Genomic DNA, 27,711 nt, shown 5'->3' on the forward strand with positions numbered 1-27,711 from the left:
AATTCAATTCAATTTTATTTATATAGCACCAAACCACAACAACAGTCGCCTCAAGGTGCTTTATATTGTAAGGTGGACCCTACAATAATACATACCGAGAAAAAACCCAACAATCATATGACAACCTATGAGCAGCACTTTGGCAACAGTGGGAAGGAAAAACTCCCTTTTAACAGGAAGAAACCTCCAGCAGAACCAGGCTCAGGGAGGGGCGGGGGCATCTGCTGTGACCAGTTGGGGTGAGAGAAGGAAGACAGGATAGGAAGAGAGACAGAGATTAATAACACGTCTGATTCAGCAGAGAGGTCTATTAACACATAGTGAGTAAGAAAGGTGACTGAAATGGAAATACTCAATGCATCATGGGAATCCCCCAGCAGCCTACACCTAATGGAGGATTCAGAGTCACCTGGTCCAGCCCTAACTATATGCTTTAGCAAAAAGGAAAGTTTGAAGCCTAATCTTAAAAGTAGAGATAGTGTCTGTCTCCTGAATCCAAACTGGAAGCTGGTTCCACAGAAAAGGGGCCTGAAAACTGAAGGCTCTGCCTCCCATTCTACTTTTAAATACTCTAGGAACAACAAGTTAGCCTGCAGTGCGAGAGTGAAGTGCTCTAATGGGTTAATATGGTACTATAAGGTCATTCAATTCTGGATTTAACAGGGAGCCAATGAAGGGAAGCCAAAACAGGAAAAATCTGCTCTCTCTTTCTAGTCCCTGTAAGTACTCTGGGCATGTCTTAAAATCAGGATTCACAAGTCGTAGTTTGTCTGGAATACCAGGCAAAGTCTTCATCTTCTTCTTTTGGTTGCTTCCTTTAGGCATCTCAGGAGTGGATCATCTAAATCCATCTCACCCTATCCCTAGCATGCTCCTCCATCACACCAATCCCATGCATGTCTTCCTTCACTACATCCATGAATCTTCTTTGTAATTTTCCTCTTTTGCTCCTGCCTGGCAACTCCATGTTAAACATCGCTTGCCCACTAAATTCACTCATCTCTTCTCTGTACATATCCAAACCATTCCCGCCTTCCCTCTCTAACTTTTACTCCAAACCACTCAACACAAACTGTCTCCCAACCAGACGTCATAGCATTGCCTTTTCACTCTTCCTCCTTCCATCATAAATCACTCCTGACAGTCGTCTCTACCCGCTCCGCCCTGCCTGCACTCCCTTCTTCGCCTCTTGTATGCATTGTCTGTTGCTTTGAATGGCTGACCTTTGGTATGGGCATACTATTCAAAGCATTATATCAAATAGATGGAATATAAAAGTCTCTACTTCAGAGCTGCTCAGTAAAGACACCATGTTTGTTTACTCCTGAGTTGAATTGCTCAGATTTGTGTGTCTACAGAACCACAGAGCGAAGGTATTTTCCTCACTTATCAACCAGTCCAGACATTAAACAGACTTTGCAATACACATGCCCTCCACTTCCCAGCAGTATTCACACAAATACCCATATAATACTAAATACGTAGGCATAATCTAAGCAGTCTATACTGAATATACAACTTTCAAGAGTCCTCAATATCTTATTTTGCTCCACTTTGTTTTTGTTTTTTTCTTAATAACAGTTTCTAATTTTAAAAATGCACAAAAAGTTTGGAGAAGGAGAGAAACAGCTTGTGATCTGAAGCATACCACATTTCTGCCAAAGATAGTGGAGGCAATGTTATGGAATGGGCATGTATGGCTGCCAGTGGAACTGGGCCACTACTGTTTGATGCTGTGACTGCTGATGGAAGTAGCAGGACAAATTGTGAAGGACACACTGTCTGCTAAGATTCAACCAAATACTGCAAAATTGATTGAACAGTGCTTTGCAATGCAAAGGGGATAATGAACCAAAAAGTAATGCATGAATATCAAATAGCAAAGTCAGTCACCTGATCTCTCTTATCAGTCGTCCATGCTTTTTAGTCACTAAAAAAAGCACGAGACACAAACAAACAACAACCGAAGGGAACTTGTTCACCTCAAGGGAAGAAACACAGCTTTTGGGTTTGGGACTCTAACAGTCATCGAATGAATTTGATTTTCAACCAAGAATTAAAAACAATTGTTATACTGAAAATTATGCTTATTTATTTGACTCTACAAGTAGGGAAATAAGTATAAAAATATATCATTCTTAATAAGATAAAGCAATACTTTTGTTAAACACTTATTAAGGCTGAAAGTCTGCACTTCAGTCACATCTTGATTGTTTGATTTTAAAAATCCACCATGGTGACATGACAAAAGTGACACTGTCCAAATACTTACGGCCCTGACAGTAAACTTATAAAAATAACTTTTACACTCCACTTCTGTTTCGTTCATTTTTCTCCAAGTATGAATATTTGGAAGGTAATTTTCACATAAGGCACAAACTGCTTTTTTGAGCTGTAATACAATCTGTCACTCATTGACTTTTCCTACATGCCATAAAAGTCTAAGTCTGTGTGCTAACATGACTTCTTTCATTGAGTTATGATTTTTTTTCCTAGTGTGTGACAGAAGCGAAACCTCCTTAACAAGCTAGTATAAATACCACTTGAGGTCATTTATTACATTTATTATCGTTATGCATAACTACTATCTCAGATATAAATGTTGTGCAAGTTTATACTAGAAATTACAACTGATGATATTTGTTGAAGATGTAAATGGAAGATAACAAATCTCTCCCCAGTTTTGAGTCCAAGTGCTTACATAACCAGTTATGCACATATTATGCATAAATTATTGCTACATTCAAAAAGGTACTGTTTTTAACCCCTCATCAATTGCTTCCATATTTTCTCATTTTGTGATGGAAGGATTTGTTAAGTATAGTGTTTGTAACGTTTACACTTTCATACAACTTTTAGCACCAACGAAGTCTTACCTTACACAAAAGGGGACAGAGCCTTTCAGTCTGTTGCACCAAGGCTGTGGAACAGTTTGCCACTACAATTACGTTTGCTTGACTCTGTGGATTCTTTTAAAAAACAGTTAAAAACTCTTCTGTTCAAACAAGCCTTTTGTTGATCTACATATTTTATATTTTTACATTATTTACATTTGATCTTTTACATTGTATATAATGTTTATTGATTTTACTGTTTATTTTAATATTTGTGTACAGCACTTTGTGATTGTCTGTCTGTGAAAAGCGCTTAATAAATAAAGTTTACTTACTTACACAAACATGCACGTGCTTGTTTTGTGGACAACTTTCTCCTTCTCACATAAAGCATAAACACTCAATTAATGAGTCCTAAAGAAACAAAGGGAATGAGTGTCATCGCTTGTATGACCCCATGTACTATTCCATCCCAGGTTTCTCTGTCATTGTTAAAATGAGGTCTCTCAGTGAGGGTGTTTATCACTGTCTCTTATAGCCTACTGTTTGTACACATGCTGATTTATGTCCAAAGCTCATGTGCAATCTCTTCAATATGTAAAACAACAACAACATGACATAATTAACAAGATGATGACAGACATATTGAACCATGTAAAACAAAACAAAACAAAAAAATGTAGGGTATAAAATGTGGGGTAATAGAATATCTTTACTATTACTAGACTGTAGTTCTGTCATGGCTGTGTGGCAGGCAGGCAGGAAAAGGGACACAACATGCAGGACTCACAAAGACAGGACTGGAACTCAAAACGCAGCTTTAATGCTGGAAAAATCTCCTTGAAAATAACTCTCACGAAAACAAAACAGAACTCGGAACAGAGGACCTGAGACACAGGAACACGACAAACACACAGCATGGAGAAAGTACGACAAGATAGAGTGCAAAGGCAAACACAGGGCTTATATACACAGGCGAGTAATCAGGGAATGGGACACAGGAGGGAGACACAGCTGGGAGAGATTAGGGCTAACGAGACTGAGGCAGGTGAAACTGAATACACTGACATCGGACTGGGACTATCAAAATAAAACAGGAAATAAGAAACAAATCACAAAGATGCAAACTTGACACTGAGAGCTCAACAGGAAGAATATAACACATAAAACAGAGAAGACAGTGACTTAAACTAGAGGCCAGAACAAGAAATAATGTAAAGAAAACAAAACCAAGAATAACCCTTAATGCAAAATCAAACCAGCACAACTGAAAACCCCAAACAAATCCTAATTTAGAAAAAACACCAAAACAGAAAAAGCTGGGTCAAAATGGCCCAGAACCGTGACAGTACCCCCACTCTAAGGGCTGGCTCCTGACAGCCCCAAACAAAACAGACCACCAGACCTGGGTGGGTGATAGGGGGTCCAGAAGCTTAACCAAACTAGAGTCGACTGAGACTGCTCAGGAGGCTGACCCGGAGGCCAGTGACAGAGACAAAACGGGTCTAGAGGCCGACCACAGGGAAGGCAGCGGCGGCGACAAAGCAGTTCACGTGGCCGACCGCGCTGACGGCAGCAGCGGCGACAGAGCAGGTCCGGAGGCCGACCACGCAGGAGGCAGTGGCGGCAGCGACCTTGTTCAGGGGGTTGCCCTCAACGGCGATGAAGTCCAGCTAGAGGCCTGGAAAGTGGCTGGCAGAGATGAGGTGGTTCAGGCCGAGCTGGATCAGACGGGATCGAGGCGGGACCAGACAGCAGCGTGGCAGCTGTGGGTGGTGGCGCTGCAGGCGATGGCGTGGAAGCCCCTGATGAAGGCACTGCAGGCGACGCAGGAGGTGGCAGCTTGGTTTCAGAGCCGTCAGCGGCCACAAGGTGCTGAAGCGATTCCTCCGACCCTTAATCAAGTACGGACGGCTGAAGCGGCTCCTCGTACCCTCCAGCGAAGACAGGCTCAGGGCCAGCAGGCGCGGAGACCTCTGGCAGGGACGAGACAGGACCAGCAGGCACGGAGACCTCTGGCAGGGACGAGACAGGACCAGCAGGCACAGAGACTTCTGGCAGGGACAAAGCTGGTTGGAGCTGCACAGGACAGTGGCTTTGTTCTGGCAGCGTTGACACGGTGCAGTTCTCAGGTGGCTGCTTAATCTTCAGGGTTCCAGAATCAGCTGGGGACTGAGACCTAGCCTCTGGGGAGGCCCTGGAGTAAATAAATGTACCTAAAGCAGCTAAGTTATGAGAAACACTCAGCGTGGGAATGAGATTTTCTCCCTGCATAGAGATGATGATGACTGAGTGGCTGACAGAATTGAAGAATGAGCTACAGGTAGCGGAGGACACTGGACACTGAACTGGGGACAGCGGAGGACACTGGACACTGAACTGGGGACAGCGGAGGACACTGGACACTGAACTGGGGACAGCGGAGGACACTGGACACTGAACTGGGGACAGCGGAGGACACTGGACACTGAACTGGGGACAGCGGAGGACACTGGACACTGAACTGGGGACAGCGGAGGACACTGGACACTGAACTGGGGACAGCTGAGCAGCGGGAGACTGAACTGGGGACAGCTGAGCAGCGGGAGACTGAACTGGGGACAGCTGAGCAGCGGGCAGCTCAACGCGCTTCAGGCTGGGCAGCTGATACAAAAAACATAGCCCCAGAATAAATAGTCCCATGGTCCAAAGCAACAGAAAAAGTGTCTTTTTCACTCACCACAGCCTGTGAGTGATATCGCGAAGTCCGGCTGAGGGGTGACGCGCTGGCGGCGCAGCTGTCACTTCCTCCTTGGTGATGGCTCCGGTGAGCCGGGCAACTCCAAATCCAACAGGCCGGGCATAAACATCCTTCTCCGAGCTGGGTGAGTAAGTGGTAGCAGCAGGGGAATGCAGATGAAGCTCATTAAGGAAAACCTCCTGTATGAGTGGGTGAAGCGAGTCCAAAAGCCAGGGGAGACCGGAAACCAGTCGCTGTAGCCGGTAGGTTACAGCACGCTGAAACTCCTCCTCTGGATGATTCAGCCACAGGTCACATAATTTATTCACTGAATTAATTATATCATCCTTAAGCTCATCAGATATGGCGAGTTCTGCTGGGTCCATGTACTGGTCGCGTCGTTCTGTCATGGCTGTGTGGCAGGCAGGCAGGAAAAGGGACCCAACATGCAGGACTCACAAAGACAGGACTGGAACTCAAAACGCAGCTTTAATGCTGGAAAAATCTCCTTGAAAATAACTCTCACGAAAACAAAACTCGGAACAGAGGACCTGAAACACAGGAACACGACAAACACACAGCATGGAGAAAGTACGACAGGACAGAGCGCAAAGGCAAACACAGGGCTTATATACACAGGCGAGTAATCAGGGAATGGGAAACAGGAGGGAGACACAGCTGGGAGAGATTAGGGCTAACGAGACAGGGGCAGGTGAAACTGAATACACTGACATAGGACTGGGACTATCAAAATAAAACAGGAAATAAGAAACAAATCACAAAGATGCAAACTTGACACTGAGAGCTCAACAGGAAGAATATAACACATAAAACAGAGAAGACAGTGACTTAAACTAGAGGCCAGAACAAGAAATAACGTAAAGAGAACAAAACCAAGAATAACCCTTAATGCAAAATCAAATCAGCACAACTGAAAACCCCAAACAAATCCTAATTTAGAAAAACACCAAAACAGAAACAGAAAAAGCTGGGTCAAAATGATCCAGAACCGAGTCTCAAGAAAAGTTCTCTGGGCTTCTTGAAGGACATTCAAAGCTCTTATTTGGATCTTGGCTGCTTTTTGTTCTGCTCTGTGTCAAAATGATTCCACACACGGGGTCTGGGGAGTTCATTTCCATGACTTATAGGGCTCCATTGTATCTTCTTGTATCCATGTGTGCTTTTACTGCACTGGCCGTGTGTTTGGGAACCCTGTCACACAGCCATTGCCAATCAGATGCTTTCCAGATGCTTTCCATGTTGCATTAAAATTCGACTCTACTTTTATGTGTCCAAAATTCCATCAATTTTTGACAAAATCCCCAACCCCACTGACTGAAATGCAGCCATGCACCATGACAGAGCCTCCACCATGCTTTACACTCACTGCTGTACCTCTCTCCTGACTTCCTCTGCAAATACTGACAACAATTTGAACCACAAATGTCACATTTGTATTCACCACTTCGTGAGACCTATTGCCACCAATGTTCAGTTCAGCTGTGGTATAATTTTTCTCTTTTTCCCTCATTAAGATGAGCTTCTGGATCAACTGAAGGGCCTGGTGCATGTCTCAGATCCTGTGTCAGGTCTTCTTCCTATCTCTTAGGGACATGAATTCCAGATACTATTCATCTGCTGTAGATAGCATTTAGCCCACTTCTACTTTTGTTCTCCACATGCCCAGCTGTTGTAAAACACAAACTGCACCAAGTTTCTGTACCAAGGTATACCAATTTTTGGCTGATAGCTCTTTGGGAAGCACTCTGATGGTCCAGAAATATTATTTTGTGCCCGTGTTATCTTTTGCATTCGTCACAGATTCAACTAAAGACATTGGAACAGATTATATGTGTTTCAGCCGTTAGTAACAACGTGCCTGAAGACACAATTTAAAATGAGGGCTTTGCAAAGTTGTCTGGTTCGTCTCATGAGTTAGGTGCCTTTCTCTGCTTTGGTGATTCAAAGGTGAACAAGAAAAAGGTTCGTCTTGAAATGGTCAGGTACAACTGGACTAAAAATAATTGAAAAAGCAACCAATGTCCAAAGAAATTTTTTTGAAAGACCTTCAGAAACCATTTTATAAAATTACAAGAAAGTCTGGCTCCTTGAAAGCAAAATGTAAGGAGATAAGAGGTGGCGCAAGACTTTGAAGACGTTGAATAGTATTTATGCAAATACTATGCCATCCTAAGCAGACATTCTTCATTATTTAAGTATTATTATTTAACAAGTTCTTTTTAATCTTCTTAGTTAAATGTTGATACTTTTTGTTTTCCCACTGCTTCTTTTTTCTTTTTCTTTTTCTTTTTTAAATATTCTCACCTTCGTTGCTTGATATTCAAGTTTAGTTAAGGCATGTCAGAGAATATGGTGACAACACGTAGAGCTGCATTATATGCTTCTATAATCGCTGACAACTTTGAGCAGTCACTGGCTGAGGACAAAGCCATATAAGCAATCTTTATCTGCTTTGGCCACGTCCTGTCCCCTCCTCCACTCGCATAATCAGCACAAACCGTAGTGTCTTCCAGCAATCGCACGTGGACGTGTCGGTAAAGGGGGGCATTTACATTTAACTTAAAGATGCGTTCAGTGCCAAACTATTGTTTACTAATTTAATAGCAGAAGAGCAGAAATTGGGTCACTATTATATTAAGTTTTAACGCGAAGAATAATTGAACTGATCAGTCGATAAATTTCTCTTTTCTTTTTCTAGTAATATTTTTAGAATTGTTACTTACAGTGAAACAAAATTTTTAGAGATGATATCGAAAGTGTTGGTTCGGGGCGATTTTAAAAAAATTACTTAAAACTACGAAGGATAAAAAAAAAACATCAAGTTGTAAACTTAAACAAAATGAACTAAACTACTGAAAAAAGTCATTGTAACTGTGTGCGACGCTGCACTGCAGCCGCTGTTGCTGAATCGTTGCGGCAATAAACGGAGCAGCAGAGAAGAGTAGACCTACAACATCCGGGCAATAGTCAGCTTGCGCAGAAACGGAATGGCGGAGGTAAGTGAGCGAAAACGAGAAATGTAATGACCCAAATGTTAGAGAAGCTGGGCCGAATTTAAGTCTTCTGTCACTCCGTACGATACACAAGACTGCCGAGGGTTTGGCCGGCTGGTGAACGACTGCTGAAAGAGAGCTACGGGGGCTATTTAACTGGGAAGCGGCGGAAGAAATGGAGAACCTCTCCAGCGTATCGCCTCTCTCCGCGTTCTTGGCTTTAAAGAGCCATTCCCTCAGCCTTGATAGTAAAGCCGTAGAAAACAATAGGGAGCCCGGTAGGGTCTAACACGGGGGTGCTGAACTATTTCAGGTGTGCCTTGCCGGCGAAGTGGGTTTAGTGAAAAAGTTGGGAGACATGTCACGACTCGGCGGCGGTAAACTCCGACCGTCTCTTTCAGAAATATTGAGAAGTAGTTATTTCCTTCTTGCCACTCGTAGCGAGCCGGAGAGAGGAAGAGGCGTTCAGCACCAAGTCGCAGGAAAGCGCCCCTGGTCAGTCAGACAGCGACCGACGGGTTGGGAGATTTTTGGTGACTTTTGGCGTCGTAAGAAGTAGATTATAATCTAATTTAGAGAGCGCTGGGACTTTATGTGAAGTAGGTTTGGGCGAGATTCTTGTACGGTTACTGCTGTAAGCGTGTTACCCAAAGTTTCCCACTATGGTTATAAACTCTTTATGTGGCCTTCATCCTGTACGTACATTGTATCTGATTAGTTCAGACCAAAGCCTAGCCTGGAATCGTGTCGATGAATCAGGAAAAGCACCGTGAAGCTTTTTTTTGTTAATGTAGCATCACAGCAAAACCGACCATCCTGTGGTGACGATTCACAATGAGCTCTTGGACATTTAAATATCTTTAAAGTTACATTATATTGCGCTTAAACTTCCCACAAGTGCTATGATCGATCTGTTATTAAGTTTAACACCTAAGTCTGGAGAGCAGCAGGTCTCATAAGTTGAAAGAAGAGCCCTTGAAAAGTGAGGAGTCAGCTGACCTGTAATGGGATGAGCCAGGATCAGCCACTATTTGATCCTGTGTTGTTCGTGTGTTCATTTGCACCGAGTGCCACGGCACCATGTACTGTGCTATTTTACATGAGTTTGAATGCAACATAACAGACATACTGTCTTTATCTATGTGCATGTTTGTAGGTGGGTGATAATCATCTAAACATGAATGCAGAGCTTGTGGCCTAGTGGAGAGTGGAGGAGATACAGCAATGAAGGCCCTCATCTGGAGAAGCAGAAGTCTTTACGGGTCTTAGAGGAGTTGGAGGAGGAGAAGAGTCCTCGCTCGATGAAGATGGCGACACCATCCCACACTGTATGATCGCGTTCTGCTATGTTTATATGTGTGATAAACACAAAAATATTCAGCAAAACAGCTTCCTGTGATTATGGGAACCTTATAGTTGCAGGGTGTACTACATCACTGACAGTAATGGCATCGACTATTATTGTTCAGTACAGTTTTGTTACTCTAAAGTCTTGTAACATTTGCTTTTTAAATAATTCAGTTACTAGTTCATAGAAATTTTAACAGCAGCGTTTTTTGATAAAAATGAAAAACAGTCTGAGGACCAAAATCTATCAACATACTGCAAGTGAATGTGAATTTTAATAATTACTCTAACCAGCAGCATCGATAACTCTTAATAAACTCCCCTTTTTATGGCCATTATTTGCCTTCAATATAACATTTCAACAGAATTATTTTAAATTGTAGTTTAACAGAGGAGTAAATATGAAGTTGATGAGTTTTAATACCTGAGATCAACCATCCAAAGCATCAGACAGTGCACAAGAGAGGTGTAGAAGAGAGCGCAGGCAGGGTGGAGTGGGTGGAGAGGAGTGTCAGGGGTGATTTGTGACAGAAGGGTAGCAGGAAGAGTGAAAAGAAAGGTTTATAAGATGGTAACGAGCTGGTGGAGTTAGGAATGAGTACATTAGAGGGACAATTCAGGTCGAGCAGTTTGGAGAAAAAAGTTAGAGGCAAAGCTGAGATGTTTTGACATGTGCAGAGGAGAGAAAGGCAGGCAGCAGGAAAATATGAAGATTCATAGATGCAGTGAGACATGCAGAGGGTTGGTGTGACAGAGGAGGATGCTAGGGATAGGGTGCGATGGAGGCAGATCATCCACTGTGGCGACTCCTAAAGGGAGCAGTCAAAGAAGAAGATGATTTAAATAATTAACAGAACCATTTACTTTTCTCATAATCTCTACGTCTGTTGTCATAACATGTAAAGTAAATATTAATTTTTACCTTTAAAAATGCTGAAATTCTGAACACCGTGTTCAGGAAATGACATGGGACGTGCAGATGTTGACTCTGACATTTTTACAGAACAGTTCAATTACTTTGAGTAAACTGAGTACACTCTGGGGGTGTTTTAGGCATCTTACAAGGAGACTGCTCAATCAGTCTGATGGCATTATTTGGACAGACCAGGGAAAAGTGTCAAGTGTGCTTAATGATAGCTAAACTGACAGACATGTAGATGATTTTCAAGAAATGTGGGTGTTATTTATACATTTCTGTGGTTTCTTTCCCTCTTATACCCCATCACCTCCCCTCCACCTGTCACTGCCTCCCTGTGTGCCTTATTTGTAGGCCAGTGAGCTTCCCTTGGAGGAGCTGCTGGCTTTCTATGGCTATACAGTATCAGATCCAGAGAAGGAGACCTGTCACATGGCTGCCAGTTTGCCAGACATGACACTGGACAAGGTATGCAACCTGAGGTGCACCAGAACACACCCTCATTTGTGGCCTCATTTGTCTTTCATTTATTCATCAAAACAGATTTTGATTGGTCGAATTAGTCAAAGAACTTTTGAGAATGAGTCAAAAATATCACATTTTTACTGTTCTGTCTTTTGTTTTTATTTTTTTGTCTTTCTTTCTTGTTTGGTTTAGGATCAGATAACTGAGGATCTCTTCCCTGGGGAGCAGGAAGAATCATTAGCCGACGATCTCACCCCCTCAGTCACCTCAAACACCTCGGATCTGCTTCGCCGCATCCAAGGTAACACCCAGGGAGACACGCATTAACACATTTTCATATAACGCTAAAACACGCTGAAATTCTCTGAGCTAAAGAAAGGTTCGCAGTTTGAAATCGAATCGAATCGAGTTTCTGGTGCTTTGATGACATTTCAAATAACACAACCTGTCAGGGTTTGTGATCCTAGGGAAATGCACTCATAATAAGCATTGATTTTATACAGCTCTGTGGAAGTTGCTATGAGATGTTCCTGTCTGATAGCATATATGTGTCACTCTTCATATGACACCATTAAATCAAAAGCAGAGAGATGTTTCAAACTACAGGAGTTTTAATATATTGAAACAGTCATATCCAGATAGTGATTCTATTTGAAAGGTGCTGACTCTATAAAACATGAAAACCAAATGTACAGCAGGTATACAGCTTTAGCGTTGTTTATGGTGCACAGACTGAACAGGTTAAAAAGAGGAGGGGCCACTTTGCTCATTGATAGGGTACTTTTTGTGCGAGTTCTGCTTTATACTGAATTGTGGTTCATACTGAGTTAGATGTCATTTAATTTTTTATCATGACTATAAAGGATTGTGGTTTCAAAGATGCTTAAAATTTCCTTTATTAATCGGCAGAAAGATTTGGCTTTTAAGACGGCATGGAAAATCTCGTGGCGTTATTTGAACGTTCTCCTGATCTTTCACTAATATTTCACGTGTTTTAGGTGGAGACAAAGACACATTGGTCAGTTCATCAGATGAAGACTCTGATGATGTCTCTATTCCATCCAATGAAGAGCAAAAGGTGGGTTACTGAGCATAATAATCTTCTTTTGACTAAGTGACTCTCAATCAACTTTAAGTTTAAGGGAGACACATTACGTTGCAAGTTGTCTTTATGGGAAAGCAAATCAGATAAAATGCCAATAGCAAGACAGTTAGGCAGCAATAAAATATGGATTATCAACCCTTTGGTAATGGTTCTTTAGATCAGTGCAATCAAAAGCTGAATACACACTAGGCTTTGGTTACATTTATATAAACATGACACTTTTTCCTGCTCCGGCACTAATTATAATTCAAAGTTAGGCTACTGAGCTGAGACCTAATTTCAACAGAACCACGATGCTTTTAATGGGCTGGCCAAAAATGCTCTACTTAAGAAAATTCAAATTCATATAAGCCAGAGAAATGGTTAATAGGAACAAGTCAAAGGAGCTTGCAAAGAAAAGCGTCTGGACTTCTTTAAGTTGCTTGAAGTCGTTTCACCTTCATCAGAGAAGCTTCTTCAGTTCTAAGGTCAAATAATGTGGAGTCCCAGATTTAAACCTAGTGGGAGTATCCCCCCACAGAGGGACAAAAGGACCCCCCGATGATCCTCAAACTTCTGAAGCTTCTCGGATGAGAGGTGAAACGTCTTCAAGCAACTTAAAGAAGTCCAGACGCTTTTCTTTGCAAGCTCCTTTGACTACGATGACCTGGATGACTGAGAACCTTCACAGACTTAATAGGAACAAAATCTCCCAAGTTCTAAAACCGCAGAAGCTCAGCTTTCTAAATGTAACAGCTGTTTTGGACAGGCCTGTGTTTCTCATGGTTGTAGGTCTATACAAAGAACACTCTCATGTGTACATTTTAAAATAAAATTTCAGCTTTTATAGGCATGATCACACGTTTCACAATTATGACTATTCATGTTCGGATTTCCTGTTTAGGAAATCATGGTTGGCTCCATGTATCAGGCAAAAATCCCTCCAATCAGCCCGTACACCTACCAGGAGAGAGGTAAGCAACTGAAAATGTCTTTTTTGACAGTTGTTCTGATATATATAAATATATATATATATATATATATATATATATATATATATATATATATATATATATCACCAAATCAATCTAAAACCCCTTTTCTATTAGAACCTACTCAGATTGACTCGCCAGGACTCGACTCGGAAGTAGACCTGTTGCTCAGTCTGTGGCTTTTCATCACACTCGGGGACCACAGTGTTGTTTTCCGTAGACATTTCCCTCGTTGCCGGGTTTCAAAAATGGCGATCTTGATTTTTGTGAATGAGACTCTCTTGACTCATTAAGTGACACCGCTGACCAGCCAATCGGTGGCATGCAGTCTGACGATGTCACATTTTAGTATCTGCTCAGATCACTTGGAACCCCGGCCAAGCATGTGTACCTTGTGCCTGGTACGTTTTTTAGGAATGATCTAATGGAAAGTCCTGAAAACTGTGGTGAACCGTGGCGAATTGATCGGATGAGGTACTAATGGAAGAGGGGATTACATGTTTAGTACTGTGTCCAAGCACTTTTGACTCCCCAGAGTTGGTGTGATTGATGTGTATTGTGCTGTGACCTGCTTCAAGATGCAGGTCCAGCACAGTTCTGTTGGACTCAGCTCAGTGTGCAGAGTGTGGTCGTGCTGCCTTCATTAAAAATTGCTGTTACATTATTAACAAATCTATAAGGAATGTGGGAGGACAATTTGTCACTGCTTCTAAAAAACCGCCCAAATACATCCACAAAAAAATACATCAACCTCATTGTGCTCGGCAAGACTGCCTTTCAAAGCATGTTGATGCATGAAAGAGAGAGTGAGTGTGAAAGAGAGGAGCTGAGGCTGAGAAAAACCGAGGTGTATTCAAGTCCATAATGTAAAGCACAGTGCGAACACAAACACGATACAAAGTAAATGTCTGAGAAACTCTGCCTGTCACCCTCTAGCTTACAGCACCGAAGACCAGTTGTTGTGGAGGCCAGAGGTTCTGCCAGTGCATGAAGTGGAAGAGTTCTTGCTGAATGCACAAAGACCCCGTGGCCAGGAGGAGGCAGTAGGAACCGAGGAGGTCATTGTCCAAGACAATGAACAGGTACATCTCAGCAAACACTGCTGGCTACTTTTGTTTGTTTAAGCTAGTCTGTAGTAAGCGCCCCTCTTCAGTAACGAAGTACTCTTCCTTCATGGCAATGTCGCAACTGCCCCCCACACAAAGGCGAATGACTCATCTTAACCAAGTTTTTAGCTGTGGTCAAATATAATAAATGTGCCTTCTGTACACGCTGAAAGAAACAAACAGCTGGATAAAAAGAAGTCCATGTATTATTAGATCTGTGTACTTGAAGATTTTACTTTTGTCTTGTTATTCAGATGTCTGGATTACTAACCTCATCCCAATCTCCTTAAGACGTTTCAGAAGACTTCTTCTACTTGTCTCGTTTAGTCTGCATTACCTGAACTCATAGTGGACCATGGCTAAACATGGTCAGCCTTTATGTCCATAATCAAGAGTTCTTGTTTTCTTTAACTTGCCTTAAACCGAGAGGTAAGTCTTCACTGAGTGACAGTTTTTGTGTTCCCTCTAAACCTTCAGGCACTGTACGAGTTAGTGAAATGCAACTTTAACGTCGAAGAAGCACTGAGGCGATTTCGTTTCAACGTGAAAGTATTCAGTGGTAAGAACTATCCTGTGTTCCTAATTTCCCCAACTGGGCATTTTACACCTTTGTGAACAACCCAGAATAAGTTTGTAATAATGATTGATAGTATGTAAATTTAAAGTCATCAGAAAATCATTGCATTCATATGTCACAGGTTTTTGCAGTTACAGTATTTTATACAATTTTTTAATCCATTAATAAGGGCAAAACTTAACTGAGGAATTCCCAGACATGAAACTGGCCTATTTTTAACCGTTGACCCTAGTTAGGCATTTATAAACACAACACACAACATTTTATCATATTTAGTTACATAAAACCGTTACCATACTATACAATATAGATACAAGTCAATAAATAGACATAACTGGGGAAAACATAAATGTAATAAAATGCACATAAAATGATACAGAAATTAACAAATGATTCTTATTTGCCATTAACCAAAATTTTACTTTTAATAAGATTCAATATCTATAATTAATTTGATTTCAGGAGGCCTGACAGGACATGCTTCCTGAATAGGTGACAGGTCATTATGGAGAATGCTGATTGTCCAAATTTGTCCAACATGGTCCTAGTGACTGCCGTCACCGTCTTATGCATCTCGATGTATGCGGCCAGTCTGCATTTAAAAACTTTAACACAAAAGATATGAATGAAACCATCAAAACTAAGTGGACTGTATTTTTTCAAATTCATTATTTAGAGTCTGTTTATATAAAGATACAAGGTGCTTAGCTGTAGATGGTGATACTTAGACCCATACTGTCATAAAATATCACAAATTGCGAAAATATGAAAGAATGCATAAACAGCTGGGCTGCCGCAAAGTTCATCTAGTGTTGAATAAGATTGAAAACGCTCAGATTGGTCTTAACAGTCTTTGAATTTGTTTCATGTTTATCAAATTTGAGTTGCGGATCTCAAATTAAGAGTTGGGTGTTTGTCTTGTAATCAGAAGGTTGCCAGTTCGAGCCCCGGCTCGGACAGTCTCGGTCGTTGTGTCCTTGGGCAACACACTTCACCTACCGCCTACTAGTGTTGGCCAGAGGGGCCGATGGCGCGATATGGCAGCCTCGCCTCTGTCAGTCTGCCCCAGGGCAGCTGTGGCTACAACTGTAGCTGCCTTCACCAGTGTGTGAATGTGAGAGAGAATGAGTAGTGGTATTGTAAAGCGCTTTGAGGGGTCCCGAAAAGCGCTATATAAATGCAATCCATTATTATTACTATTATAAATTATTATTAAAAATGTAAAATGTTATCATCAGCCTCTGGGTAGCTTGCAGGCAAATCACTGATAAACAGAGTGCAAAGCATTGGAACAAGTAGCAGTCCTTGGGGAATGCCCATTCTGTTTTTCAATAGTTTCACTATTTTTCTTTCTCGTTCATCCATCACACACTGCACATTTGGGTATATCATGGTTGACAGTGTCAAATGCGTTTTTTAGATCAAGAATAACAAGACCCTCAAAAGTTCGTGTGTATTCCACCTCCACAAAACTGCCACCAAAAAAGCCCTTAATACTGTTAGTAAAATAACAGGTTGCTATTTCTGCAGAATATTTTGGTCTAAAGCCAAATTGTTTCAGGGAAAAGAACTGATTGGTCTGTAGATGTGTAAATAGTTGTGTTACCACAACATTTTCAAGTATGAAAAAAGGGCAGTCGTTGAAAGTCAGCCTCCCCTGGTCTTCTCAATAAAGCCTGTGTTAGAATTAGATCTGCAGTAACAGCATACCAGTGTCAATGAAAAATCAATGGTATTCTTAATAAAAGAGAGAAATGCAGGGCTATTCAACAACCCAAGGCCAGTGTAGTTCTTTTCCGGTGCAAAGTATGACGTTTCATTACCATTTCGGTGGAACTATAGCTGCCAACTTCATCACTGCAGAGAAGGAATAACTCACTGTAACGCAAAGTTATTTAAGGACTAGTTTTATTGCAATGGATGAGTTTACTGACTGACGCGCAGAAGAAGTAGGTCTTTATGGAGCCTAGATGGTGTGAATGATGAGACCAAAAACTGCAATATCTTGTGCCAAAAATAAGAGTTTGAAAAGAGTTCAAAAGCAGCGGTTTTTGAACTGGAGTTCTGCTCGCGGTTTGAACGCCGCCGAACAAAGTCATTTTTTAATCGCGAAAACGATCGACTGCTTACTGACAACCAAAAGGTTGTTTTTGGTAGATATTAAGGACACTTACCGCTGAGGTGAAATGAGTTTATAGATGAATTGAGGGGAGAAAACGCCTTGTTTTCCAATGCCGTTCTAAACGCCATAAGCTTACAGCCACAGCAGGAGTCGAACCCGGAAGTATCCCTCCACAGCCGGTTTTCAGAGTTGCCGCGACGTGGAAGGAGCCAATCAGGAGAGTGACCTCAAATCAGCTGACGTGGGTCATGTGACAGGGAGTAGTTGATATGGGTTACATCACTGATGTGACCTCATGACCTTCAAATCAGAAATGAGTCTTCAGTTTAAGTCCAGTACTGTTTTATTATGCTAGAAACAGGAAAGCAAGATTAACAGATTATGATATTAAGAGTGTCACTTTTCATTTCAGTTTTTCTGTTGTATTTAGTTTATGTGATTGTAATTACAATTATGTAAAAATGTAAAATTATTATGTAGCTTTATAAACGTATTTTTGATGTCCGCTGTCTTTAGAAGAGCTCTGCTCCTGGAGCGAGGAGGAGTGCAGGAACTTTGAGCATGGGTATCGAGTTTATGGGAAAAACTTCCACCTCATTCAGGCAAATAAGGTGAGCACCCAGAGGATGACCTGCTACCTGATATGCTTATTTAAAAATGTTGACTATTTACCGCTAATGCAAAAACAACCTCTTCTTATCCACAGGTACGAACACGCTCAGTGGGCGAGTGTGTGGAGTATTACTACATGTGGAAGAAGTCTGAGCGTCACAAGTACTTTACTCAGCAGGCTACCAGGCTGAGCCGCAAGAAGTACAGCCTGCAATCAGGGAGCATGTGAGTGTTGCTGGGACACTAATCTGAAGATAACCAGAGTCTTTTAGATAAAAGGTGCAATTAGAAAGAACGGCACATAAAAAGCAAGAAATAATTTTGTCTCCTTGTGGAGCACTGCACTGCTCCCGGCTGCTCCCATCTGTCCACTTGCATCTTAATTATGGACAACAAATTCACTCAAACCTCTTTGTGAATTTGTCCTGTACCCCACAATGAAATCTAAATGGAAACAGTTTGGACTACAGAAGCAAGTGATCCGAGTGGGACTTTACAGAGAGCAGTTCTGAAGTGTTAAAGTGTTGCACAAGGAGACAGCCTTGAAGGGGATACCTGCTTTTAGGAATGTGTCAGGAAGTACTTCCAAACGCTGCCATATCAAACATGCTCTCCAGAGTAGCTGAAAGTAGCTTTAAGATTTTGGGGTTTTTTGTGATACCTGCAAAAATTTTGGTATTTTGTTTTTCTAAATGGTAAAAATGGTAAATGGCCTGTATTTGTATAGCGCTTTACTAGTCCCTAAGGACCCCAAAGCGCTTTACACAACCAGTCATCCACCCATTCACACACTGGTGATGGCAGCTACATTGTAGCCACAGCCACCCTGGGGCGCACTGACTGTATGTATGATTCTGTCTCATAACAGAATCATAGAAAAACTATGAAGCTCATTTTCATGACACTTGATAAAGAGGTAGAGTTCGGGTAAAGGAAGTGCTAATTTACACTTTGGTACATGTCTAGAATCACTTCCTGTAAAATTGCCAGATAGGCTTTGGACTTCAGTGAGGTCTACTTTCTAAGCGTGAGACCTGTCAGGTAGCTCAAGGATCAATTCTAAATCCCTTACTTTTTAATTTTTACATGCTTCCATTGGGCAGTATTTTCATGAGACACGGCCTCCTTAATATTCTGTAGATTACTGATGATCCTGATGATCCTGATGGTATTGATGATCTCTTGGCTCGCTCAGTTTTAGATTAAACTGGTCTAGATGTTGCAGAATTTTTAAGAACATGATAAATAAAAATTGTTGACCTAACTTCCAAATTGATGCGCGCTTTTAGTGCGTTATTAGGTTAAACCATTGTTACGCTCTTTCTCCAGTCCACCGAATAAATTAAATAAATGTAGTACAAGTAAGTAAAAAGTCTACACTAAAACTACATCAGGTTACACCAGATGACCTATTACAACTGGAACCTGGAAGGGCCTAATTCTTCATTCCCACGTTTTTGCTTCACTTTAACAGCATTTTGACAAATTCCACCTCACTTGATCTGTAAGCAAATAAAGTTTTTGTGAACTATCTGTTAAAGTCTCTCAACTCAAAGGACGTCTAAATATGCTGGTGGTCTGCAAAGAGCTGGTTAATCCAAGTTATATGAACATATTTTACAACAACTACTGTCTGAGTGAAAACTGTGAGCTCTGTAGGTAGCAAACACATAATTTATCAGAGCTGGAAGTAGTTCTGCTGTGTGTTGCAGGGAGGATGGAGACCAGGATGGGGAGGTTGTGGAACTCGAGGGAAACAACAGTTCCACGAGGTTGTTGTCTCACAGCTCCATGGGCACAGGGCAGCTGGAGTCCCCGTTACCTCCACAGTCGAACCTGGACCAGGACAAACAAGGTAAAAACCAGAGGTTGCCTCATAAAAACACCTGACATGATGGCTCAGATGGAAGCTCTTTATATTTACTTTGGTGAGCTCTCGCCACACAAAATGTCCTTTCTTACAGAGAACTACAATAATATTCAAATAATAGTGAAGCAAAGGCTTCAGTCTAAAGTGTTATTAACTGTGGCCTTAAGTTCAAAGTAAAAGCTTCTTCTTCTTCTTCACAAAAGAAAAAGTAGATAAACAGAAAAGTTTGCCACATTAAAGTTTCAGTGTCTGATAAAACTGAAGCTATCTATGTTTACCCATCTTTTTGTGCATAAACCATTTACATGCCATGTGAAACATACATGCCAAATCATCTTTCAGTCATGTTATACATGGGCTCCATTGATTTCCTGTTTGTTTATATAATCTTCCTGTTTATTTTGACATATTTATTATCCCTGTCTCATATGAAACATTTTATGTCTCCCTTCCTTTGTTTTCCCCGATATTTTCATGGTATACATTTGTTTTGTGTTGTGTTTTTGCTCGCATGTATGCACGTGTGCGCGTGTGTCTGTGTGTGCGCGCTTGGGCATGTTGTGCATGTTGATGGCGCTCCAGAAGAAGAGGGCCGCCCCAGGCGCAGACGAACTCCCCGTTTTCTCTTAAAGCCATGACCTCAGTCCACTCAGGCCACAGACAGCAGGTTGAGCAGCCTGCAGGTAAAGAGGATGAGTACGGAAAACGAAAATAATGTGGTCACCGGGAAATAATCAGACAAATAAATAGAGTTTAATGAGAAAGGAAAGAAACGGGTCTAATGTAAACAGCCTCCTCTGGCTGTGTAATAATTAGCGCATTTGCAAATAGTGTCTGAGTAATGTTGGAGATGTTATTTCAAATATTGCTTTTTGCTTTTTTTTCTTTGTTTTTTCCAAATACAGTTTTTCACATCTTTTCAAAATAAGACGGCTGTATTAAAATAAACTTCAAAATCAGTGTTGCAAAACTTCTACGGTTAAAAATGCATTTATTGCAGTGGCTCGCTGATATACACAGAACGGCATGTGTAGAATTCACAGTATAAAACATGCAGTAAACAGAGTTGTGTAGATATTTCAGATAGTTAATAATCTCCTCATATGAGGAGGATGTTTGAGGAGATTACCCAGCAAACATGGTTCAAACACATCCCTGGTCAGGACAGGTCGGGGTACGACGCCGATGTAGAGCGATGGATGTAGATGTTGTTTCCGCATAGAACAAAAGGGACGTCGGCTCGTCTCTTAAACAGTGAGAAATGAATATAAAGTTATTGCAAAGATGGAATGATAGCCGTTTTTATTATTTATTCATTATTTTTTCACAACTAATATGTGGTTGTGACCAGATATCCACATGAATATTTCCGTGGATTTTACATCGTCACGTACTCACAGAGTCGTGCTCCGGGAATCTTTTTAAATGTTTTAAATAAACAACACTTTTAAGTTGTTTTCAGTTTCGTAAATCTGAATTTCTTTTAGTTTTTTTGTTGGTGAATTTAGCACATCGGACAATTATTCCCTCTCTGTCTGCGACGTCGGCGTCATAAACTCAGGGATGCTTCATTCAAACATAAAGTTCGGTTAGCTCGACCTGAAAGCGTGAGGTCACGAGTTTGAGTCACCACTAAGGTTTCTTCTTTTCTTCTCATGCGTTTCTTGAGAGAATTTAATAAATAGACAGTAAAACAGAATTTTTAAACACAAACTTTCTCGTGCTTGAAAATCTAACAAGGACGTTCGACAAGAACCTCGTTTATATTAGGAAGTTGGTGCTGATGTGAAGGTAACATTCTTGATATCGGTTCAGCTTTCATTCTGGAACTATGACTATCGTTCGAGAAAAGACCGCCAGCCGTTTAAATGTTTGCTGGGTACTCTGTAGTAGAAATAGGTACGCTAGAAGAGCACAAAAGCGCTCCTCAGATGCCTTTGTAACCATAGACATCAAACATACACCCTAGAATATATGACAACAGTAATGGAGGTTTTATTAATCTGTCGTCCTGTGAATTTCTATACGTCTGTCCAGATGGTGAGCTGGTGATGGGCTTGTCAGAGCTGTGCGGCGACGAGTGTCCTCAGCAGCTGTTCGGATGTCCTTTCTCTCTCCCGCCCATAGACGGCCTGCAGGAATCTGGCTCAGATAGTTGTTGTCCTTCAGCTCCAGTCCAGCTCCAGTCTCAGCTCTTTGCTGAGACCTCCCAGTGGGCCTGCGGGAACTCTCCGGCCCTCCACGACAACCACGGGCTCCCAAACTCTTGTTTCTTTCAGCTCCACATGCGTGGCGAACATTTACTTTCTGAGGGCCCTGACTGTGGCACGGTGAGCGGTGGGGCCAGCGCTTCCCACATGCTGCAGGTGGAATTTAGCCTGCCGTCCTCTTCATCGTCCTCAACCGCTGTCCTCCCGTCACACTTCCAGGCATTCGGCAGTTTGCTTCACCCCTCACCCGTCCAGCATCCTCGCTCTCTCACACAGTGAAGGGGACACGGAGATATCGAAGCGGTACTCTGTGTAATTTGCCCTGTGTGTTTTTGGTTGGTGGTGATCTTTTACAGCGGGGTGAAAAAGAAACGAGAGGACAAAAAGTGCGTTAATGCAACTTGCTTGAAAACAGATGGACCTATTACCTGTTAGCAGGTGACTCGTGTGCCTCTTCTTAAACGGAGGCGCTCGAATCCTACGCCCATTGTGGAATGATGACTGTGTTAATCACTACTTTCAGGCATTGATTATGTGCTGCTGTCCATTATTCCTGAAATTGATTATTGACAATGTTGACCACTGCTGCTTTGTTTTCTTATTTATCAGAACAGACTAATTTGACTGCTGCTCAGATTTGGTTTTTCCCCCCAGATTCTTCCCGTGAATACAGACAACATGACTGTTTTTATGCTCTTCATATCAGTCAGCATTTTCACTGCTGCAGCTATTTCAGATCTGCTATTGGACAGTACCTCACCTGATGTAATAGGGGGGTGGGGGGGTCTGACTACAGAGTAAAATCTGTCCACTTATACAACATAGAATAGTTTATTTAAACATTAACTTAAAATGTTTTCTCCTTTCTTGGCCCTACATCTCTGCTTTGTCTTTATTCTACACAAAAGTTCATCTTTCTTAAGATTTAAAAACAATATGAACACCTTAAAGGAAAAAAGTTCTACGGTTGATTTGAATATGCAGCAATGTAGGAGCCTAATGGGGCGCAATAATTTCCTGTTTTATTGCATTTTATTTCTTTTTTAATTTCCTTTCTTTTTGCTTCTGTGGAAATTTTCCTCTTTTTTTTCCCACCGCTGAAAATGTATATAGATTTATAAAGGTGCAGGGTTTTGTCATCAGTCACGAACACCATTTCTCGTATGATGAATAACTGCTACCATGACGAGCCTGTTTCATATAATGGGCTTAAAAATGACTGAAATATAAAACTTTACGTGCTAAGCTGCCATATACAGAAGTGAGAATACCCGTGTGCAATATCACTGAAATATAAAACGGTTCACGAGTGAAATATTTCCACCACATAAAACATAAAATACACATAAGCACAAAAACAAACAAATGCAGTTGTGGTCAGAAGCTCACACACGAGTCATCATGTGCATGAATGTCATTGAAATCTGGGGCTTTTAATTATTTCTTTGACCTGTTCAGTTTCTGGGGAGTCATCTTTAATGACTTTACAAACATGAATTGTGTTTGAATTTATTTTGGATCTTCACTAATCCGCACAATGTCAAAAATGTACATAGAGCTTTTCAAATTTATACATTTGGTTAAATTTCCTTTATCGACCTGCAGCTGAACCAGACACGTTAGTAACTGACATTTCCAGCTGTAAATTTCTCCCCTCTTCTTGGCAGATTTGGTAGAGTTCATACCCATGATGTATGTAAACTTCTGACCACAACAAAAAGATCAGCGACAAGTCAGAAAATCTGATTACTGAAACCAAAACAAGTCCTCTGATCTCCTGTTAGCCTGGATCCATTAACATGAGCATCAGAACGTACAGTTTATTTATTTATGGGTGTCTATCAGCAAAAGAACAGATGCATAAATAATCAGAAGAAGTAGATCAAACCACAGTAGCTGTTCTCTAGCACGGTCTAGCTCTTGAAGAAAACACAACCACGTGTTTTAGATGACGTTCACCACAACGAACAGGAAGTCTCTCTCCAGCACTAAACTGTTAGAAACATGAGAAGAAGCCTGATGCTTATTGGGAGCAGATTTCTTAGTCAGATGACGGATGAATTTGTTTTCCCTAGATTTGTTCCAGCATGTTTAGCATGAGCTGGGCCAAGACCACCACAGTGAATACAGTCCCAGCAGTGAGGCAGGGAGGTGGGACTGTGATGACCTGTGGCTGGATGAAGTGTTGGGGGAATGTTTCTTGATATCTTGATAAATGTCTTTAGATAAATTACTGGTTGACAAGATGTCTCCAGAATTTTCAAAAAAGATTGTCACTGCCAAAAGTACCATAGGAAGAAAATAGTTTAAACTGAGACTGAATCCAACAGAACACCATTAGAGTATTTTAAAGAGAAAGGCAGAGCAACAAGGAGCAGCTGAGAGGACTGTCAAACATTGAAGCCAACACGCTGAGTAATTAAAAAAGTCACGATTTTTGTTGCCGTTTTGTCTGTTTTTAATATAATAAATTAAATGTTTTAATAAAATATTTAAAAAAAAAATTAAAAACTTCAGTTTTATAGATTAAATGTGACCTTGCTGTAAGAATATTGATATTACATGTGTTGCCTTCCAGCTAGTGCCTTGGAGGTTGTTTTGTTTTTTAATTTTCTATGTATATCCCATCCAAAGGGCACTTCAAATAAAGCAACAAAGAATCCAGAAGATGAACAAACTCATATATTGCTCGTGTCTTTATTTTAGCATAAAACCCAATCGCCCAAAGTTTGACTTAAACATTCAACAGTGTAGTGATGCTGCACGAGTGGACTTAATGCTTTTTCCACTCTGATGAATGAAGGTGAAGTTTTCTCAGTTTCTGGTAAAATGATGCTTTTTGTAAAGTCAGTCATCACTCCGAACATCCAGAGAGGAAAGTGGTTTATATTTACAGCTTGTTGGTCCGAGATGTCGTGTATGAAGATTATTCCATCATAGAAGTTCTGAGACCTGCTTAAGTTCCCAGGTAAGTCCCACCTTTGATCTGAGGAATTCCCTATTCTTCTCTTCGAGCCTCATATATTTAAAATGACAAGTTTTTAATTTATAATTGATAATTTATTGAACCATGCTGGCATGTCCCAAAAACTCAGTAAACCTCTACAAACCACAAAGAGACTGTTTACATTCTGAGAGCCTCGACTGAAGGAAAAGAGCACTCAGCTAACAGATCGTAAAAAAGAGGCGAACATGATGATGACTCAAGAGATGATGAATGCCACTTTATATATATATATATATATATATACAGTATATTATTAAATTGACTCTTGCTGGAACAATTTTATGGATTCTTTTGGTAATTTCACAGAATCATAATTGTACACATGTAATGTGTACATTAATGTACACATGTAATGTGTACATTGATGTACTAAACTTGCATGTCTGTAAGTTTTAGTCCACGTTGCACAGAAAACAAAGTTTTGGCTCCAGCTGTTTCCTTCCATCTATCCCTGTTTCTCTCCTCTCTCTGTGCTGGGCCTTTCGGTCCTCCAGATTTAATGCTGGTTTCAGATCAGTGCTTGTTTTATTGTTAAATGCTTGTATATGCAGGCACTTTGGATAAGACAACGAAGGAAAACAAGTACAATTATTTTTATATTATTATTTTTGTCTGTATATTTTCTTTGTCTTTATGATTTTTGTCTTTTAAGACATAAATGGCTTACTCATGAAAAAAGCAGACGTTTATCTGGCCTTGTTCTCTACATTTGTTATTTGCAAAGGAAAAGGAGTTAATTTAACAGCATTTCTCTTTTCTTCATTATTATCATTATTATTTTTTACTAGTATATTTATCCATCTATAAGCTTCTGCTTCTTTCTTATTTGTTTGTAATCGCTTTGAAAAAGTTTAAAAAAATAAATAAATAAATAAATTGAACAATGGAAATGTTCAATTTATTCCTAAAGTATTATTGGTTTTCACAGGTGATGTGGCACCACTTGTTTGTGCAATACGCAGTGTTCTACAAAAATATATATTTTCTTTGTCTTTATGACCTTTGTCTTTTAAGACAATTGTTTGTAATCGCTTTGAAAAAGTTAAAAAATAAATAAATTGAACAATGGAAATGTTCAGTTTATTTTTTGTGCAATACGCAGTGTTCTACAAAAATATGAAATCTTAACAGCTAATAGTTACGCTGGGAGAAATTGATTGCAAAAGAGCCATAGCTCAGCTGCTCCATTCGCTCTCAGACTTGATCTTTAATGATGGCCGCTTTTCTTAAGAAAAGTTCTTTTTTTCCTTTTTTTTTCTTTCTTTCTTTCCTTTTTTCTTTTTTAATAATTGTTATATGTTTATATCAATATTTTTGCTGTGTTATCCCCTCTGTTTATACTAGTAAAACAGCAACTGTTAATGGGCCTGTTGCTGGTTAACCTGACTCCAAATGTAGCTGTTAACACATTCACTTTAATAGTGTCGTTTCAAGACCACAAGGAAACACCAACCCACCTTCAGGGGATCATGAGTGCTGATCCCAAGCCTGGGTTGTGTCAGGAAGTATAAAACCAGTGCCAGATCACATGTGGAGACTACGTTGGGAAATCAGAAGCTGAACCAGAACAGTTTGCTGTCAGTGCAACTTTAATTCTAATTTTTACCCCTCTAGATTTTGTGTTTTACCATCTTAAGAGATTTTGCCTTTGTGTCCTCTCCACTATTATTTAAACAGCTTTGTTCCTTCTTACTACTTGATTCTCTAGCGCCCTCTAGTGGCACCAGGCTGCAGGTAAAGACCCAGAACAGCAGTGTACGCGGACCATGGCCCTGTGGAGAAGCATGGACTTCATCACTCAGTAAAAACAAAGGTAGAAAAAAAAGAAAAAAAAGAAAGCTCAATTAAATATTATATATAATTTTTAGGAAGGTTTACAATAAGTCAACTTAATCCCATCACTGCCACTGATTTGTCAACTGTGCTTTCTGACATATTGGGGCCTTTTCTCACAGATTAACGATGCAGCACTAAAATATTTAACTGACTCTTCTCAGCAAGAAGCAAAGTTATGCTGCGAGTCTGCTCTGCAACCTAACCTCTAAGGCCTGAAAGTCTTTAATATTAAAGCTCGACTGGGAAGACGGGAGTGTTTGTTTTATGACTGTGTGAGCTGACGTATATAACAGTAAAGAGGTTTGTGACTGACATGCCACACTGATAATATTTTATCCATATATTTTCCTTCTCTTTATGGTCTTATTCTTTTAAAACTGAATATAATTACTTCTCTGAACTTCAATATATTTCAGCATACTGTTTTCTGGCCTGGTTCCCGACTGTACGCCCTTCATTTATTGGCATTTATGAGCTGGGTTCAGATAAATGATGGAAGGTGTTGTTTGTTGCTGGTAATGCTACTTTGCTCCATGCTGTCTGTGTGGATTTATGGGTCAGCGTGTGCTCCCACACAACAGTGCGTGAGCTAATTTTCAGCAGTACCCTCATGGATTCAGTGCAGTGATCAAGTACAGCCCCACTCCCTGACATTGCAACAGAGCTGTGATTATTATCCTATGACTACACAGTGTAAGGCATTCCCAAAAAGGTTAACGTGGCATGATCATCTTCGTGGAGTGAACCAGTGAATATTTCACACTTAGCTTGTCAAGTACAGCAAAGGAAAGAAAGTATTACATTCACACCAGTGTTTGGTAGTGGGTGTATACTCTCCAAGGTAACAATCAGAAGGAGGGCAATCTAGCTAAAGGTCCCCAAGCTGCTGCATGTGTGTGAGCAATGGAAGATTCATGTGTGCAAAGTAAGAAATCTCACTGTAGAACCTAAGAAAAATAAAAAAGACACAGAAAACATGTATTTTTGAGTGTTAAATCTC

At 40.7% G+C, this 27,711-nt stretch overlaps 1 protein-coding gene across 4 annotated transcripts; it reads left to right on the plus strand.

Moving 5' to 3' along the window:
• The first annotated feature begins 8,486 nt into the window (after window positions 1-8,486).
• Window positions 8,487-24,545, plus strand: mier2 (mesoderm induction early response 1, family member 2). 4 transcript variants are annotated; one of them, XM_085152401.1, is made up of 13 exons: window positions 8,487-8,570; window positions 9,724-9,895; window positions 11,185-11,298; window positions 11,488-11,596; window positions 12,294-12,373; window positions 13,284-13,353; window positions 14,308-14,453; window positions 14,955-15,036; window positions 17,693-17,787; window positions 17,883-18,013; window positions 19,501-19,643; window positions 20,241-20,341; window positions 21,696-21,825. In XM_085152401.1, the coding sequence occupies exons 2-12, from the start codon at window positions 9,749-9,751 to the stop codon at window positions 20,294-20,296; spliced, it is 1,173 nt and encodes a 390-aa protein (XP_085008527.1). In that variant the 5' UTR covers window positions 8,487-8,570; window positions 9,724-9,748; the 3' UTR covers window positions 20,297-20,341; window positions 21,696-21,825. The 4 variants fall into 4 exon arrangements, with proteins under 4 accessions (XP_085008527.1, XP_085008524.1, XP_085008526.1 ...); XM_085152398.1 differs by lacking the exon at window positions 20,241-20,341 and having other exon boundaries at window positions 21,696-24,545; XM_085152400.1 differs by lacking the exon at window positions 20,241-20,341 and having other exon boundaries at window positions 17,696-17,787; window positions 21,696-24,545.
• The last annotated feature ends 3,166 nt before the right edge of the window (window positions 24,546-27,711 follow it).

The sequence above is a fragment of the Neolamprologus multifasciatus genome, chromosome 23 (genome assembly GCF_963576455.1).
Source record: "Neolamprologus multifasciatus chromosome 23, fNeoMul1.2, whole genome shotgun sequence".
In the NCBI taxonomy this organism is placed as follows: Eukaryota; Metazoa; Chordata; class Actinopteri; order Cichliformes; family Cichlidae; genus Neolamprologus; species Neolamprologus multifasciatus.

Coding starts and splice junctions, on each gene's coding strand:
- mier2 (XM_085152398.1), top strand. CDS start 9,749: ATGCAGAGCTTGTGGCCTAGTGGAGAGTGGAGGAGATACAGCAATGAA. Junction 11,597..12,293: donor TCTGCTTCGCCGCATCCAAG/GTAACACCCAGG, acceptor CACGTGTTTTAG/GTGGAGACAAAGACACATTG. Junction 18,014..19,500: donor AGCCTGCAATCAGGGAGCAT/GTGAGTGTTGCT, acceptor TGTGTGTTGCAG/GGAGGATGGAGACCAGGATG.